The 17,058-nt window shown below is 46.0% G+C and overlaps 1 protein-coding gene across 1 annotated transcript; it reads right to left on the reverse strand.

The window, feature by feature from the left end:
• Positions 1–599: 599 nt before the first annotated feature.
• LOC126252430 (uncharacterized) lies at positions 600–3,411 on the reverse strand. Its single transcript, XM_049953321.1, has 2 exons — positions 3,014–3,411; positions 600–1,372 (listed from the first exon to the last, which is right to left on the reverse strand). The coding sequence occupies exons 1-2, from the start codon at positions 3,279–3,281 to the stop codon at positions 636–638; spliced, it is 1,005 nt and encodes a 334-aa protein (XP_049809278.1). The 5' UTR covers positions 3,282–3,411; the 3' UTR covers positions 600–635.
• Between the last annotated feature and the right edge of the window lie 13,647 nt (positions 3,412–17,058).

Raw genomic sequence — 17,058 nt, forward strand, 5'->3', positions numbered from 1 at the left:
GGCCATGCCGCACTGGGATGCCACGGCATCTCTGCTGGCAGCAAGTGGTCTGCCGGTGCGGCTGCCAGCAAGGACGCCACAGGGGGGACTCCTTCAGTCTGCGCTGTGTCGAAACGGACGTAGAGGAGCTAGTAGCTGTGCTTTGTGTGCGTCGTCGACAGAGAAAGAGAATGCAGAGAAAGAAGAATTTCTGGGTACACCCCTTCATTGCTGATCGTGATGTAAACGGATTATTTCGTACACTATACAATGATTTAAGAAATTACAGTGATAATTTTTTTAATTACGTGAGAATGTCAGTACGTTCATTTGACGAATTAGTTGAGATCTGTCGAGATGAACTGAAGAAAAAGGACACTGTTTTAAGGAAATCCATCTCACCAGAAGAAAAGATTTTCGTAACATTAAGGTAACTAACTACCTGTCTACTCAGTAGCTAATTATTTGTTTTATGCAGTGATACTTGCCATTTGAGTTGTAACTGTAACATATACATAGAAGCGTTTTATCAGTTTTAATCCGAAAAGTACTTTATTACAAAATAAAATTCAATATTACAAATAAAACTTGAAACAATATTACAATTAAACTGTAAGCAATACTACAAATGAGACAAAGCAATATTACAAAAAAACTTAAAACAAATCAACAACGTCTGATGACTCTGACCCATTAACATCACTTGCTGCAGCTGGAGACGTAACTGCGTAATTTTGTTCTGGAGGTGCATGTTGTGGATAGTAATTTACTGTGTTAGTAGCTTGCGACTGCAGTGGAGCATCAGGTACAGGGTGACAGGAAACTGTAGGACGATAACTTCCTATTGGCCAGTGTCGTGAATGAACCTTACTCTGTGAATAGCGTGGTCCGTACTGAGCTTCATTTATCACACTCATTATTTTAATTTTCGTCTCCATTTTCCTTTTCTTGGGAATACCACGAAGGGGGTTTAACAGAGACAACAAAAACATTCTGTCTTCATCCTCTTCTGCTTGCCGCTCCCGTAATTCTCTTTGCTGAATACTCGCATTAAGTAGCTTAATCAGTTGGTCTTCGTCATCTTCTTTCCTCCTTTTTCTATTTCTTCTTAACGGAACCGCACCTGCACGAGATGCAGCTTCTTGTTCTTCATTTTCGTGCGGATCCTCAGCTTGTTCAGATTCCCTTATGCTGACAACGGTCTGAAGGAACGACAGTTGGTTAAAGTAAATGTATTGGCTCTTCCTTGTCGCACCCGATCCTGACTTTAAGGATTTCCTGCGTTGTAGCTCACGCGCAAAAGAGCCTCTGAGATTCTTCCACCTCTTCCGCAACGCCAAGCCTGCAACAAAATATATGCACGTTTTGTCACGGTCCGTGTTATTTGTCAGAAATAGTCCCACCATTTTTTTAAAAATTCAAATATACGGTGGAGACTGCATTATACGGACCTCAGTGATACGTATTCGTGATTATCCGAATTGTCTTAAATACGCGAAAGCGCAACAGAATGGCGTTATCGCTTAAAGATAAACATTACTAATAATTCGTTAAAAAAAGGGGAGAAACTGGTCTTGAGTTAGTCGATAAGTACGATGTACAGTAGGTACTTTTCTGCGATAAGCGACACTAAGATGAATACCTATTCAATTTTGATGTACACATGCAAACTTGATAATGTAGACGCGAGTAAACATCGAAAAGTGATGAATACAGAAAAATTAACTTTTGCAAGAGGCTTTGTATTGTTGGTTTTTGCGTCCATTATAGCACAGCTTTTAATATTTCACAGAAAAGTCGTTTACTTTCATGTGGCATTTTACCTTATATAAAAAGAAAAGTAGTCATACGAATCGCTTGTCGTACTCATTGTTGCCTAATTTATTACAGGTATCTGGCGACTGTCTGTTCTTTCATGGAACTGCATTATGGATACCGTCTCGGGCACACAACAACCACAGAAATTGATCGAGAAGTGTGTATCCTGTTATGGCAGAAACCGTATGCAAGTAAAGCTACGCCGACAACATAAAAATGGTTAAAAATAGCAAATACCTTCGAAAAGATTGCCAACTTTCCTCACTGCATTATAGCAATTGATGGCAAACATGTACGAGTGATTAAGCCCGCTCACTCAGGTTCCTTGTACTGCAACTACAAAAATTACATTTCCATTGTTTTGCTCGCTGTGTGCGATGCTAACTATAACTTTACTTTCGTAGACGTCGGAGCTTATGGAAAAAGTAATGATTCGGCAATTTTCAACGACAGTTTGTTTTACAAGAAACTTATGAACAATTCCCTGAAGATACCTAATGCTTCACCAATGACAGAAAAACATTCTGCTGTTTTTCCTTATGTGTTGGTAGGAGCTGAGGCTTTTGGCACGAGTGAAAATATGCGTCCATACTGTGGAAATAATCTTAGTTACGAGAAGAAGATCTTCAGTTACAGATTATCCAGGGCTAGGCGTTATGTGGAATGTGCCTTTGGTATCCTCTCCATCAAGTGGAGAATCTTTCATTGTCCACTAAATGTGGGCATTGATTTTGCGCAAGATATAGTTAAAGCTTGTTGTGCTTTGCATAATTTTGTACGTGCAAGGGATGGATTCGTCTATGAAGACCCACTTGAAGTATTTGGTTTTGAGGAGGAGGAGATTAGTATTTAACGTCCCGTCGACAACGAGGTCATTAGAGACGGAGCGCAAGCTCGGGTGAGGGAAGGATGGGGAAGGAAATCGGCCGTGCCCTTTCAAAGGAACCATCCCGGCATTTGCCTGAAGCGATTTAGGGAAATCACGGAAAACCTAAATCAGGATGGCTGGAGACGGGATTGAACCGTCGTCCTCCCGAATGCTTTGGTTTTGAGAACAATGAATGTGCAGGCCATTCAGACAGAAGCGGTCGATCTGCACTTGCAGTGAGAGACAAATTTTCAGAGTATTTTGTTAATCAGGATCCCCTCAAGTGGCAAAGTAATTACGTTCAGTAAACTGTAGTAATGAAAAATAAAATGTTTTTGAAGCACTTACCGAGTTCTTTCTTCACTTCCAAAGACGATTCTTTTCCTCCGAAAATATCAACAACTTGTTCCCAACACGTTTTTTTCAGTTCGCGGTTCGAATAATCCACGGATGATGTGTCCCAAATTGCTGGTCTCGCCTGAATTTCACATATAAAAGCTTCCGTATCGAAACTATCCACGGTGGCACACGTGCAAAACTGCAACAAAACTGAGCACAGGTGAGCGGCAGGTAGCGTGTGGCAGGTCGACTGGCGTCCGGGTGCGGGAGCTCCCATAAGCCGCCTTGTGTTTCATTGGCAGCGCCGCCATCCTGGCAGAGGCTTGGAGCGGCGGGTCTGCTGGCAGGGCTGCCAGCGTCAGGTGGATGCCAGGTGCGGGAAGCCCCATTGAGCCCAATGTATTGTATCGGGCGTCCCTGCCAGCAGAGATGCCGTGGCATCCCAGTGCGGCAGGCCCCTTAGCTCATCTATTAAAACTGTCTGAACAATTATGACTCGTCCACAGGTCGTGGTCTAGTGGCTAGCGTCGCTGCCTCTGGATCAGAGGGTTCAGAGCTCGATTCCCGGCCAGGTTGGGAATTTTCTCTGCTCGGGTACTGGGCGTCTGTGTTGTCCTCGTCATTTCATCATCATCATCACTCGAGCCACTGGCTAGATTGAACAGTGAAAAAAAATTGAACTGTTGAAAAAATAGGGACTTTGTTTGGGCGCAGATGACCGCGCAGCTGAGCGCTCCACAAACCAAACATCATCATCATCAATTCTGACTTCGTGGCTTAAAGAGTTTGCATTTTGTTGGAGATGGCCTGGCTTGCGACGTACTATATAATTGTACTCTGCGAGCTTCAATGTCTGTGGCTTCGAGAATTCTTTAAACTTGACATGAATACAAGGGCGGCTTGGTCAGTGGCCACCGTGAACTTGCGTCCATATAGGTAAAATTTACAATAATTATCTCCAAACGTAAGGGCTAAAAGCTCCTTCTCAGTAGTGCTATAACTAATCACAGCTAAATTCATGTGCCTAGACACGTCGCATATAGGCCTTTCCTCGCCATTGTTTCCCTGGGAAAGAATCATGCTCACAGCGTAATCAGATACATCTGTGGCATGAGTAAATGGTTTTGCAAAATCTGGGTGGATTAACAAAGGTGACCTCATTAAAACGTCCTTAATTTTTTTCACAGCTCTGTCACATTCCTCTGTCCGCTTGAAGTCAACACTCTTCTTTAACAACTTCGTCAATGTCTTGGCTATCACAGCATAGTCCTCCAAAAAACGACGATAACAATTTGCTAGTCCTAGAAATGATTGCAACTCTTTAACGTTTGTAGGTACTGGAAAATTGTTACAGCTTCTGTCAATCTACGGTCTGGCTTAATTCCATCTGCAGTAATAACATAACCCAGGTACTGGACCTTTGACTTAGCAAAAGAAGACTTCTCTATCTTCAAACTCAGATGTGTATTTTGCAATCCATACAACACTTTCCTTAATCTTTCTGTGTATTAAAAAAATTACCATGTTATCCTGATACGCAGGACACATAGTAAGCTTCAAACCTCTCAAAAGTAAGTCAGTGAACCTTTGGCGCATTCCTTAGACCAAAAGGCATACGGAGAACAAATAACCCAGTAGGAATCATAAAAGCGGTTTTGAGTGGTCTTGTTGTGCAATTGGAACTTGGTTGTTCCCAAAGCGCATGTAATGGGTGGTAAAATACAAACACTTCCTTGATCGGTCCAATGTTTCGTCGATATGAGGTTGAATGCAAGTATCAAGGGTAGTGACTTTGTTTAACGCTCTCATAATCGACATATAGACAACAGGATTTTCCTCCATTTAATGAGTTATTCGGGGCCACGACTACAAGTGACTACTACTTTAAGACGTCAAATATTTATTTGTTATCTGATATGAGAACCAGATTGAAGTACATTTTTGGTCTTATTGTTGGTGTATTTTATGTTCAGTCGTGTAGGAGTAGGAAAACCGCTCTAATATATACAGGGTGATCAAAAAGTCAGTATAAATTTGAAAACTTAATAAACCACGGAAGAATGTAGATAGAGAGGTAAAAATTGACACACAGACTTGGAATGACATTGGGTTTTATTAGAACAAAAAAAAAAAAACAAAGTCAGAAAATGTCCGACAGATGGCGCTGGACAGCAAAACTGCTACCTTGACGGGTGAGAGGTACGACGATATGTTACAGAATCGCATCATCCCCAGCCTGGCTGATAAACACCTGCTGGAACGTACGATGTTTATACAGGATGGCGCACCACCCCATATTGCTAGCCGCGTGAAAGATCTCTTGCGCGCGTCGTTTGGTGATGATCGTGTGCTCAGCCGCCACTTTCGTCATGTTTGGCCTCCCAGGTCCCCAGACCTCAGTCTGTGCTATTATTTGCTTTGGGATTACCTGAAGTCGCAAGTGTTTCGTGATCGACCGACATCTCTAGGGATGCTGAAAGACAACATCCGAGCCCGCATCTCGTGATCGTGCGGTAGCGTTCTCGCTTCCCACGTCCGGGTTCCCAGGTTCGATTCCCGGCGTGGTCAGGGATTTTCTCTGCCTCGTGATGGCTGGGTGTTGTGTGCTGTCCTTAGGTTAGTTACGTTTAAGTAGTTCTAAGTTCTAGGGGACTGATGACCATAGATGTTACGTCCCATAGTGCTCAGAGCCATTTGAACCATTTTGAACAACATCCGACGCCAATGTCTCACCATAACTTCGGACATGCTTTACAGTGCTGTTCACAACATTATTCCTCGTCTACAGCTATTGTTGACGAATGATGGTGGAAATATTGAGCATTTCCTATAAAGAACATCATCTTTGCTTTGCCTTACTTTGTTATGCTAATTATTGCTATTCTGATCAGATGAAGCGCCATCTGTCGGACATTTTTTGAACATTTGTATTTTTTTGGTTCTAATAAAACCCCATGTCATTCCAAGCATCTGTGTCAATTTGTACTTCTCTATCTACATTATTCCGTGATTTATTCAGTTTTCAAATTTATACTGACTTTTTGATCACCCAGTATATAACTAAGTATGATCGTAAACCATATACTAACTGTAATGAGTCTGCCATGTAGTTTAATGTTCGATTGCGTAGGTGGGCTAAACGGACGAAGAAGTTTGATTACACAGATCCATTCCTCGTCTCCCATTGGTCACGTGCAAAATTTATTGAGAAGTATTGGGAAGTGTTTCAGGAAAACCGGAAGGAACGGCGTGCGTTGTCGCGTTGTGATTTGTTGTATTCCGGTTGGGCTAAGGACGTAGTGACGTGGTATAATGCGTCCTTTCCGTGTTAGAAGGTGAGGAAACGCCAATTGTATTGCGGAGAGTTGAATTATCCCTGCAGCCTTCAACAACATACGGGAAATGAAATGGTTATCTACATGGTTTCTGAGCAATCAGATTAATGTCTCCGGTGGGAATATCGTGCTGTAAGATGTCAGTTGCTCGCAAATGTTGGCGTTCCTCGAATAGCCACGCATATTCCTCGAGAGCTGGGTATAAAAGATTCTGATCTAACTTAGGCAAATTTACCCACTTCTCTCGCAACTGATTCAGAAGCGTAATTGTATGAACCTTTCTTACTGGTAAATCCTTCCTCACACTTTGCTGAATGTGTTCTTCAAACTGAAATTCTGTTTCTATAACCTCTTCTCCACCTGCCAATATCGTTCCCAGTGGAATCTCGGTATCTCGTTGACGACCGGAATTGTCAGCACAAAGTGGTACTCTAAACTTCTCTCCTAAAGCATCTAGTTTACTTACGCTTCTCTGAAAACTGGTTTGCAACCTGTGGAGAATATTGCTCTGGCTGAGCGGATCGACCAGCGGTTTTCGAGTTTTCACCGCTGCTGATTCTGACAGTGATAGAAGTTTTTGATGTCCACATCCGCGGTTCTATTGGAGCTTGTGAACGATGCCTCATACCACAAGTTCCTCGCGACTGAGGCATGTGCTTATTGCCGAAAGAGTGTGTTGCCTCACTGAATTGAACAAATCGCGTCTTGTAATCTATGGTGTAGGAAATCATTCCCTAAAATGACATCGAATTCTCATCTGTGTCTCCTCACTATTTCTATGTGAAACTCTTATTTTTCCTACCGATTTGCAGACTGAGAAAACGAGTTCCATTTGGTATTGTTGCCTCCTCAACTTAATCACTTATATTATACTGCGGCGGCTTGGGCGCACACTTGTCATCTTGGGACATATATAAAACACTAGTCTGGGCTCTGGTATCTATTAACATACGGATTGTCTTCCATATGAGCTTACCTTCCAGTATTAAATTCACCACCTCCTTAATACTGGCCTCGTATTTCTGGCTGGGGGCAAAGGGTAGGTGGTAGGGCCTGCTTCTCACTCATTTTCACATTGTGAATTGTTCCACTGAGACCTCCCATTTCTTTTATCATTTTGAGGAGAGGTGGGGGAAGCTACGTTTACCTCACTCCCAATCTATGGGTTAATTCCTCGTATAAATATATTAATCGCTCTGGCTTCGGCCTCCTCGATTATCACATGATTGTGAGTTTGATTCCTCCCTAAGGCATAACAGCGGCAAGATACAGTTCTCATGCGATCGGCAAATGCTTCAAAATCTTCAACATTCATCTATCAGTGTCGATAACCAATTTCGGTAATAGCTGACACCCATTTGTCGGAGTAGCTCTTCGCCTGAACATCGAAAGTGAATGCGTCATTGACTGACAACACCTTTTTTTTTTTTTTTTTACAGAAAATTTTTGGGCCATGAATATGTTTTTCTTTGCTTTTGAAGGAATGTGGTGACATTTTCACTTGGTTTTCCAGAAAATTAAGTTACAGAAGTAACTGAGGGAGAGTACTAGCAACTTAAGGCACGTACACTCAACAGCAAAAAAGTGAGTCACGCCTGAATTCCAACATGTAGGCTGCACCTGAATGTATGCAACCAACATAGCATATCTGTGTTGCACATCGTCGCAACCCTCCACAGTACAGTCGTTGTAAGGTACACAATGGGCACCGCTAGAGACTACTAGAGAACACCGGTCTTTATGACAGTCCATCCAGATGTAAAGTAACACCACAATAGTACAGAAGAGATCAGACAGTCCTTAACATTTGTAAACTAAACTTAATTACAATAAGTGACATTTCAAACGTTATGGGACAACTAATTTTGTCACATAAATCGTTCAGTAATCCTTAGGCACAATTAAATATTTGAGACAGTATATGGATTTATAAAGTTGTATGGCAGTTGGAAACAAGTTCTTTGCTGTCTAAAAGGTTTACCCAAAACTTGCTGAACGTCGTTCAACGTTCAACTGGGAGTGGTTTTGCATCAACTTTATGTAATACTAAGCAGTTAAAAGAAAACGTTATTAACGGCGGCCAGCACTCTATGGAAGTCCCAACATTAACAGCGAATCACAAGTAATATCACCGTTCACATTACTCAACAACAGTTACTTGTACACAAAGTTGTAATTTAAATGACATGACCAACGTCTTCGTTGTGGATCCGGATGCAAACCCAGAACGTAAAGCCACTGTTAACCAAGCAAAGCTTTGTGCCTTATCGAGACTCGATCACTAGGCAGAAAGAGACATCAAATAATGGCGTTTGCACCAGTATCAGTTATCAACTCTCAACTTGAACGTAAATGACGATAATGTTTGAACGAAACCAGTAACCCTAAGATGACAATTACCTTCTTGGTAATTAACCTCGTAAGATGTTGTATATTGTTGCATTGTCGAGGAACAAAGGATGCACATGTTTAAAATTGAAATGCCATCATGTAATGCTGGTGACAAAGATGCGAACCCAGCACCTAATCAGATTGTTGAATAAGTACGTAACATCAGAATGTAGATATCACAGTTTGTCACAAGTAGTGAGGTTGGAACGTTAAATGACGACTGAAGTTGTATTGCCTGACCGGGATTCGAACCCGGCGCCTACCGCCGTCGTTGTCTAACCAGGAACAGACGAGAGATGTCCAATGTTGGTCCACCATTAGCGAGATGTGCGCACGTTTAACTAGAAATAGCGTCTATGCTGACTGACACTCGAACGCCGCACTCATGGTTATGAAAACACGGTAATAATCAAATTCTTAATCAGTAGTAGCTAGGAGTAGCATGTTTAGTTTCAAACCTTAAGGCCTTTCTCATCCCTAGTAACGTGTTGCCTAATATCTGCGATATCATGGTGTTAATTTACAAGTGGAATGACTGCCGTAAAGAGCAATGTAGTCGTGTATCATTGAGATGTAAATGAAGTGCCTCAGCAGAAAGTAATTTCCATCGTGCAGCACGTATTGTTTCAGAGACGCTGAGTACATGTTATAAGTGCACAAAACGTGTATTATATACTACATATATACTATTATTTGGAGAAGCTGCCGCCAAACCTGTTTACTTTTACATTCCGCTTAGTTGTCGTGGTTGAATATAAGTTTTCTTAAGGCTACATCTAATGCAGAGCGCTTACAAGAAAGAATAGTTTCCTGCGTCATGCTATTGCTAGCTAGGTGAAATATTTTGTGGTAGCTATGTTTAAAATGAATGTATTTTTGAACGTATTGTTCGTCAAATATTTGAATGGATCGTCAACTGTAGGTGTGCCTGCACATGTTATAGCATAATAGCTGTAGCTGCGTTAGTTATGCTGCAGACTCGGGTAGGTTAGGTGTAACTTTTGATCCTTCAAGGGGTGATCGTGGCCTTGTGGCCCGGGTCTGTACTAGCCGCGGCTCGCGAGCTACGGGCCAGCCAGGCTGAGCCTTGAAAGAGGCACAACAAACAGGGCTCCTGGCTCAGGCAGGAAGAGAGTAAGCTCACAGCAGGAAGACAGGGACCTAGTGTCTAGGAGCATAGAATATCCGTTTCTGAACGCGAAGCAGTTGCGGCGGGAGACCAACTTCCCCGGCTCCAGTGACACGATTCGCCGAACGCTGAGGGACGCTGGACTGCATGCACGACGATCCGCCGTGAAACAAGAGCTCGTGTGAGCCCCTCCACGCTCGCACAAGCATGGTGGCCAACTCAAAAGGTCTACTGTCACCTCTGCATTGTTAGTATTTAGAATCGAGGAGATCGCAGGAGCGAAGGATTGCGATGTTATCCGCACGTCTGGGTAAGATTACCCATTGATACAGGCGCATCTGGGTGATAGAAGTGCTCGAGAAAGCTTGACAGAATCAAGCTTGAAAGAAGAGCGGTTTAAAGGGCAGAGGGAAAAAAGTGTCAAGGCAAGTGCCAAGGGAAAAAAAAAACCTCTACAACAGTATCAGGTTGGGTAGTAAGGGTAGTAGCGGTTTCTTGCTATCTGCGACAGATCGTGCAAGGTAAGGTTACGTTAGTGGTTGGGTATCATGCATCAGTAGCATAGAAGCAATGCCAGATTGTCATAGAATGATCAGTCCTGTCGAGGAGGTGAGCGCTGCTGCTGCCGGGCCGACGATGTCTCCTGGGCCAGCTGCTGCTGCTGCTGCTGTTGCTGCTCCTGTAACATAGCCATGTCGTTGTAGGTTTTTCAGTTCCATGGTCCTCTAAGGAACTGGCAGTGTGCTATGTGTTGGGGGTTTGTTTGTGAGTCGTGTTTGGCTTCCCTGCGATTGCCAGTTCTCATGGCAGAGGCTCAGCTAGCAAGCTAGTCAGTGGCTATTGTGCAGGGGCTCGCCTCACTGTGTCGTTTGCGTAGTTACAACGTTACCGTAGATGGTTAGTCCATAAGGAGTGTCTTTGGGCGCTTGTGTTTCCATCTATTGTTGTGATCGTAGTTGCCCAGGTGCAGGATGTGAGGATTGTTCGAGTGACTTGATTTCTTGTAGAGTCGTGTGGCGAGTTTTTTGAATACCTCGCGCCGGCCGGTGTGGCCGTGCGGTTCTAGGCGCTTCAGTCTAGAACCGCGTGACCGCTACGGTCGCAGGTTCGAATCCTGCCTCGGGCATGGAAGTGTGTGATGTCCTTAGGTTAGTTAGGTTTAAGTAGTTCTAAGTTCTAGGGGACTGATGACCACAGCTGTTAAGTCCCATAGTGCTCAGAGCCATTTGAATACCTCGTGGAGAGTCTCCAGTCGGTATTCTCGGTGAAGGTCCGCTGTCCGCGTGTATCGGGGAGCATTACTTATGATACGTAATACCTCGTTCTGTTTTTTCTGGAGGCGGTCCAGGTGTGTGGACGCTGCGTATCCCCAGACAGGAGCTGCGTATGTCATCAGCGGTCTAATCAGTGCCATGTATAATGTCCTAGACACACTCCTATTCAGTATACTATTCCTGTTAAGAATAGGATAGAGTTGTTTGAGCCTCGCGTTTGCGCTGTTGGTCATGTGTTGTATATGGTCCCCCCATGTAAGCCAAACACCAAGGTATCTATTGAAGCATATTGGGCTTGCATGTAGTGTTATTCGTCTGCAATTTTGGTGTTTGCGCAGTAATTTCGGCCTGCGAGTGAACAGAACTGCCACGCACTTGCCGACGTTTACTTTAATAAGCCACTTCTCCAACCAAGGCTCGGCAGTTCTGAGTGCTTTCTGTAGTTTGTTATTAATGTTTGACGGTTTCCAGTCTTGCGCAAGGATGGCTATGTCATCTGCATAGATGGCAACCGTCGTGTTTTGTGTCGTTGGAATATCATTAATGCAGAGATTAAATAAGAGGGGCCCTAGGTGCTACCTTGGGGTACCCCTGCTTGGATAATATGTTGTGTCGATTGTTTACCCTGAATGCCAAGGTTGAAACTTCTGTTGGTGGGCAATGAGTGTGCGAGACATACGAGTCCGTCAGGGAACCCAGCGTCCGTGAGTTTGCGGATGAGGCCATTGTGCCTGAGACGATCGAAAGCTTCCTCGATGTCAAGGAACACTGACCCAGTTGCTTTATTCGTGTTGTAGCTGTGTGTTATGTACTCTACGACTCTCAGTAGCTGTTGTGTTGTCGACTGGTGGTTCCTGAATCCGAATTGCTCCGGGCGCAGGGTGTCATTGTTAATGCAAAACCGAGTGAATCGTTTTAGAATCACCTTCTCAACGACCTTACTGAGCGCGCTCAGCAGGCTGATGGGTCGGTAATTTTGTGGGAGGGAGTAGTCTTTCCCTGGCTTCCTGAACATCAGGACTTTGGCCGCCTTCCAACAGGCAGGGAAGTGTTGGTGTTTGAGTATGGCATTCGTAATGTAGGTTAGACATTCTATGGCTTTGACCGTGAGCTCCTGGATTGCTATCGTGACCAGGGGCTTTCCTAGGGGTAGAGTGCATAATAGCCCATGTGATTTCATTTGTTGTTGTGCATCTGATTTCAGTGCGCACTGGCTGGGCTACAAGCTGTGTAACCACCTGATCAGTTTCAAGTGTGAACGCTGGGTCGGAAGGAGCCAGGTTCGGCGTGAATGACGCTGCTAGTGTGGTGGTCATGAGCTCCGCCTTCTCCTCCACGGAGAAAGCGGGGCCGTCCGGTCCCTGTAGCATTGGGGTGTAGTGTTTTTCCCTCGTGAAGTGTCGGGCTAGCTGCCACTGCCACACTCCAGGACGTGTGGTATCCATCCCAGCAAGTTTTTGATCCCACTGTGTGTTCTTAAATGTGCGTATTTTTCCCGTATGATTACCTGGAGCCTGTTAACATGCCATTTATACAGCAGGTGCCGGGTCCTCTGCCAATATCTCCTGAGACGGTTTCTCAATGAGACAGTGTTCAGTATCTCCTGAGGCAGCGCCGCTGAGTGATATTGTGGTGGTCGAATTGGTATGGCGTCAGCCATTGCGTCTTGGACAGCAGTGGTAAGAGCTACAATAGCCGCATCGATTTGTTCTGCTTGTGTAATCTCGTGAGTTTCAGGAATACGACTATCAAGCGTTTCCTTGAACAGAGACCAATTCACGCGCTTGTAGTTCATTATCCTGCGTGGTTCGTTGTTCTGCAGTGTTTCTTCTGTGTGCAGTATTACAGGCGTGTGGTTTGAGGGCAGATCGTTTACAACCTCAAGGTTGAGAGTTACTGTTATGCTCTTGATGAGGGCCATGTCTAGCACGTCTGTCCTATGATTCCTTTGGTAAGGAATATAAGTCGGTTCAACTGGTGCAAGTGTGATATAGTTTCTATCTAGTGCATGTTCGTATAGTTTTCTGCCTTTGGCGTTTCGTATACGTGAATTCCAGTCGGGGTGTTTGGCGTGTAGATCACCAGCGGCGATTACTCGCGGTGCTATGTTGAGTAGTGAGCTGATATCTCGCGTGTTGATGTTCCCAGGTGTGTTGTAGACCGGTATCAGCACTGTGTAAGCTCCGTTGAACTTGACCCTGACGGCCGTAGTCTCTAGTTTTTCGAGTACAGGGAGCTCGATGTTCGTGTGCTCTATGTTTCTGTGTACAATGATAGCCGTTCCGCCACCACCTCTGCCGTCCATTCGGTCGGTACGACAGACGCAATGGCTGGCGAAGTTTAAGTTGTTGTGTGGTTTGAGTTTAGTTTCGCATATGAGAGCGATGGGGATACCCCTCCTCTCCATTAGCGCCGCCAGTTCGGCTCTTTTGTTTTCGATCCCGTCTGCGTTCATGAACAGGATCTGTGATAGTGCTTGGTTGTTAGCGTGAGGGGCTGGTGGTGATGTGTTAGCCATTGGAGGTAGTGCAGAGCGTTATTACAGCGTTTAATATGTGAGCTATACACTGGTCCAGTTGGGCTGACATAAGCTGTGAGATGAGTGTACTGATGATCAGGATCGCTCTTACGAGGTAGCCGACGATCGGGTTTTGGGGGAATAGTGATTCCAGTACTCTCCCAATGTTGGTGAGGGTACTGTTTGTGTCGGCCTGTGGGTTAGGTGCTGTGTTGTGGCCGCTGGTAACCGTCTTGGTGCTGGGGATGGGCTGGCTTGGGTGTTGCTTGTTTGTGCAGCTGTTATCGGCGCCTATGTTGCATTTGTGGTGAGTGGGCGTGTCGTGGGTGTACTGGTCTGTCTGTCCGGGTTGTGTTCCCTTGTGGTGGTGTTCTGTTGCTGGTGTGGTTGTTCTGGTGAGCCCGTGTTATTCCTGGGATTTTTGTTTCTTCTCCTCCTCCTACACTGGGGTCTCGGGTTTCCCTGTGTAGGTGCGTTTTCTGTGTTCTCGTGTGTGTCAGCGTCAGTGGTATCAGCGTTGGCTCTGTGTTGTTTAGGGCTGGTTGTGTCGTAACTTCCGGTGTGGGTGCAGTTTCTTGTGTTGTCTGCATCGTCCGCGTTTCTGATGTTGGGGATGTGTTGGCTGCGTTTGCTGGGCTCTGGGCGTCCTCGATCCGTCCCCTTCCACTAACTACACCAGCAAAGGAGACTCCGCTCCTTACCGGTCAGGGGGCTTAGAACTGTGTGGGTGCAAGCGGTGGTGTTTCTGTTGTTTTTCTGCGGCGCACTTTGGTGGGTCTGTGGGTCTGAGTTTGCAGTGTTGTGCCGTGTGATTGCCACCGCATTTTCTGCAACGCGGCGCCATGCTGCAGCGTCGGCCCGCGTGCGAAAAGCGCTGGCAGTGGTGGCATTGTTGGGGGACGCGCGGTGGTTCGTATAATTCAACCGTCACGACCATATGCCGGCCGGAGTGGCCGAGCGGTTCTAGGCGCTACAGTCTACGGTCGCAGGTTCGAATCCTGCCTCGGGCATAGATGTGTGTGATGTCCTTAGGTTAGTTAGGTTTAGTAGTTCTAAGTTCTAGGGGACTGCTGAGGTCATCAGTTAAGTCCCATAGTTCTCAGAGCCATTTGAAGCATTTTTTGAACCACAGCCATATGAAGCAGCAGTTTCAGCTTCAGAATGTCGCGCGAGGCGGCCGTGTTGGCCAGCTCGACCATGCAGTTTGGCTGTGGCTGACGTGTTCGGAACCCATGCATTCGGCTGACGCTCACGCATTTCCAGCCAAGTGTACAAAGTTCGTCTCTGACAGTGTCGTTTGTTGTTGTAATATCAACGCCCTTTATCACGTACTGTTGCGTCTTTTCATTTGGGGTCCTGTGCGTGATGTGATCGATCCCGTTACCTTTGAGGAAGCTAACGAGGTTTGTGTAGTCTATTTTCTTTGCCACGTACAGTGTGGCGTGGTCCCCAGAAAGTTTTGAGTGGCAGGTTTCGGGGTTGTGTGTCTTCGTGAATTACGTGTTTAAGTCACAAAGACGACCATAGTTTCGTATGATGACCGGTGGGAATCCGGTCCGTGTTGTTTGGTTCTGCGTAGCTGCCGTGTTTGGTGCTTGTGTGATGGCGGCCGCAGGGCTGTTCGCGTTGGTCCCTGTGTAGCGTGTTTTGTTCGGTATGTGTAGAGTAGGCAACAGCGCTGGGCGGTTGCCGCGTGAGTGTGTCTCACTTGTTGGTGTTGAAGTGGCCTGTTTGCGGCGTGGACTGACCTGCTGCCATTGTCCATCTTCTCTATTTTGTGTGGTTCTGGGGTTTCCGGTTCCGGTGCTATTACCGGAATGTGAGACCTCAGAGGCGAGAGTGAGGGCATGTTAGTGTTCGCAGGTTGTGCTGTGTGCGACGTGTTCATGTCTGTGAGGGGTAAGTCAGTCGCCACCATCAGGTCGATGATTGCCTGCTGTTCGGCTATTCGCCGATCACGCAAGTCAACCTCTTCCAGGAAGGTGGCGAGTGGGACGGAGAGTACGGCGGGAGCCGCCACCTCGTCCGCCGCTTGAACTGCCGCCCTGCGGCGAGCGAAAGGATGGGAACGGCCGGCAGGATCAGACATCTTCCCAGCGTAAAGGGATATTACTAATTGTAGATAAGAGGGGTCACGACAATCTTGCTTTTTATTCTGAAAAGAAAGAAAAGCGAAGAATAATATGCCCTACAGAAGTTGGGGGTCCCTACGACCTAATTGCGCGTAGTGCAATGCGCGGCACCTGAAGGAGGTGCGGGAAGAAGAGAAATGCCTACAGTGCGCGGTGTTATCCGACATGAACGGGCTCCTGACACTGAAATCACCCTACCAAAGAACGGGAGAGTCCCGTGGGGGTTTTGCAACCGAAGTTGCGGGAAGTTGAGCCGAAGCTCTTGCCGCTTAGCGCCCGGAAGCGTTAAGCGGCTTGCGCTGGTTTGTGACGCTCAGAAGAGCGTCACCGGCAGCTACGGCAGTTGTAGCTTGTTTGAGACCACTCCGAAGAGCTATCAAGCGGGCAGCTACGCCAAGTGCAGAGAGCAGCATTCCGCTCGGCTCAGCTGCTCGACTGCGAGTCGCCAAGTGCTCAGCGAAGACAACGTTTTATACCGGATAGCATTTGCGGAGCTCCATCTGAGGGCGTCGTGGGACAACGTCATTTTCACTGATGAGAAGGTGTTTTTCACCAGTAACGACGGTTCACGAATCGTTTACAGGCCGCAAGGGACTCGCCATCGACGCGAATATGTAACCACGACGAGAAGAAGTGGCCAGATATCTGTTACCTGCAGGGGTTGGATTCTGCGAGAGGGGCGGGAATTCTTCACAGGATAGAAGGAACTCTGGACAGTGTACAGTATGCCCACATTTCGGATAATGTGATGCTTCCGTCAGTGCGAATGCTGTACGCAGAAGGTGACATCACATTGCAAGAGGACCATTTTCCCATTCACAAGTCTGCATTTAGAATGAGATTTTCACTCTGCAGCGGAGTGAGCGCTGATATGAAACTTCCTGGCAGATTAAAACTGTGTGCCGGGCCGGCACACAGTTTTAATACGCCAGGAAGTTTCAAGTCTGCATTTGTTCAGCAGCGGCTCTCCACGATTGGCGTCAACGTCATGGAGTGGCCGCCACGGGCGGCTGATATGAACCCCATGGAAAACATGTGGGCTGAGGTCGCCAGAACACTAACAGAAAACTGGCCATAAAACTAACCAACTACTGCGGACGCTCTTTGGGACTGCGTCCTGGAAGCCTGGGAGGAAGCTGCTTATTTAGGCTGTTACGCCCGACGGCTTATACATTTTGTGCCAAGACGCATGATAGAAGTACAATGAAGGATTCTGGATAAAATATTAGAGCCCTTAAAATGTTTTGTTACTTCTTCTTTTTCGTCATTTTTCCT

Source organism: Schistocerca nitens, chromosome 4 (assembly GCF_023898315.1).
Source record: "Schistocerca nitens isolate TAMUIC-IGC-003100 chromosome 4, iqSchNite1.1, whole genome shotgun sequence".
NCBI classification, from domain to species: Eukaryota; Metazoa; Arthropoda; class Insecta; order Orthoptera; family Acrididae; genus Schistocerca; species Schistocerca nitens.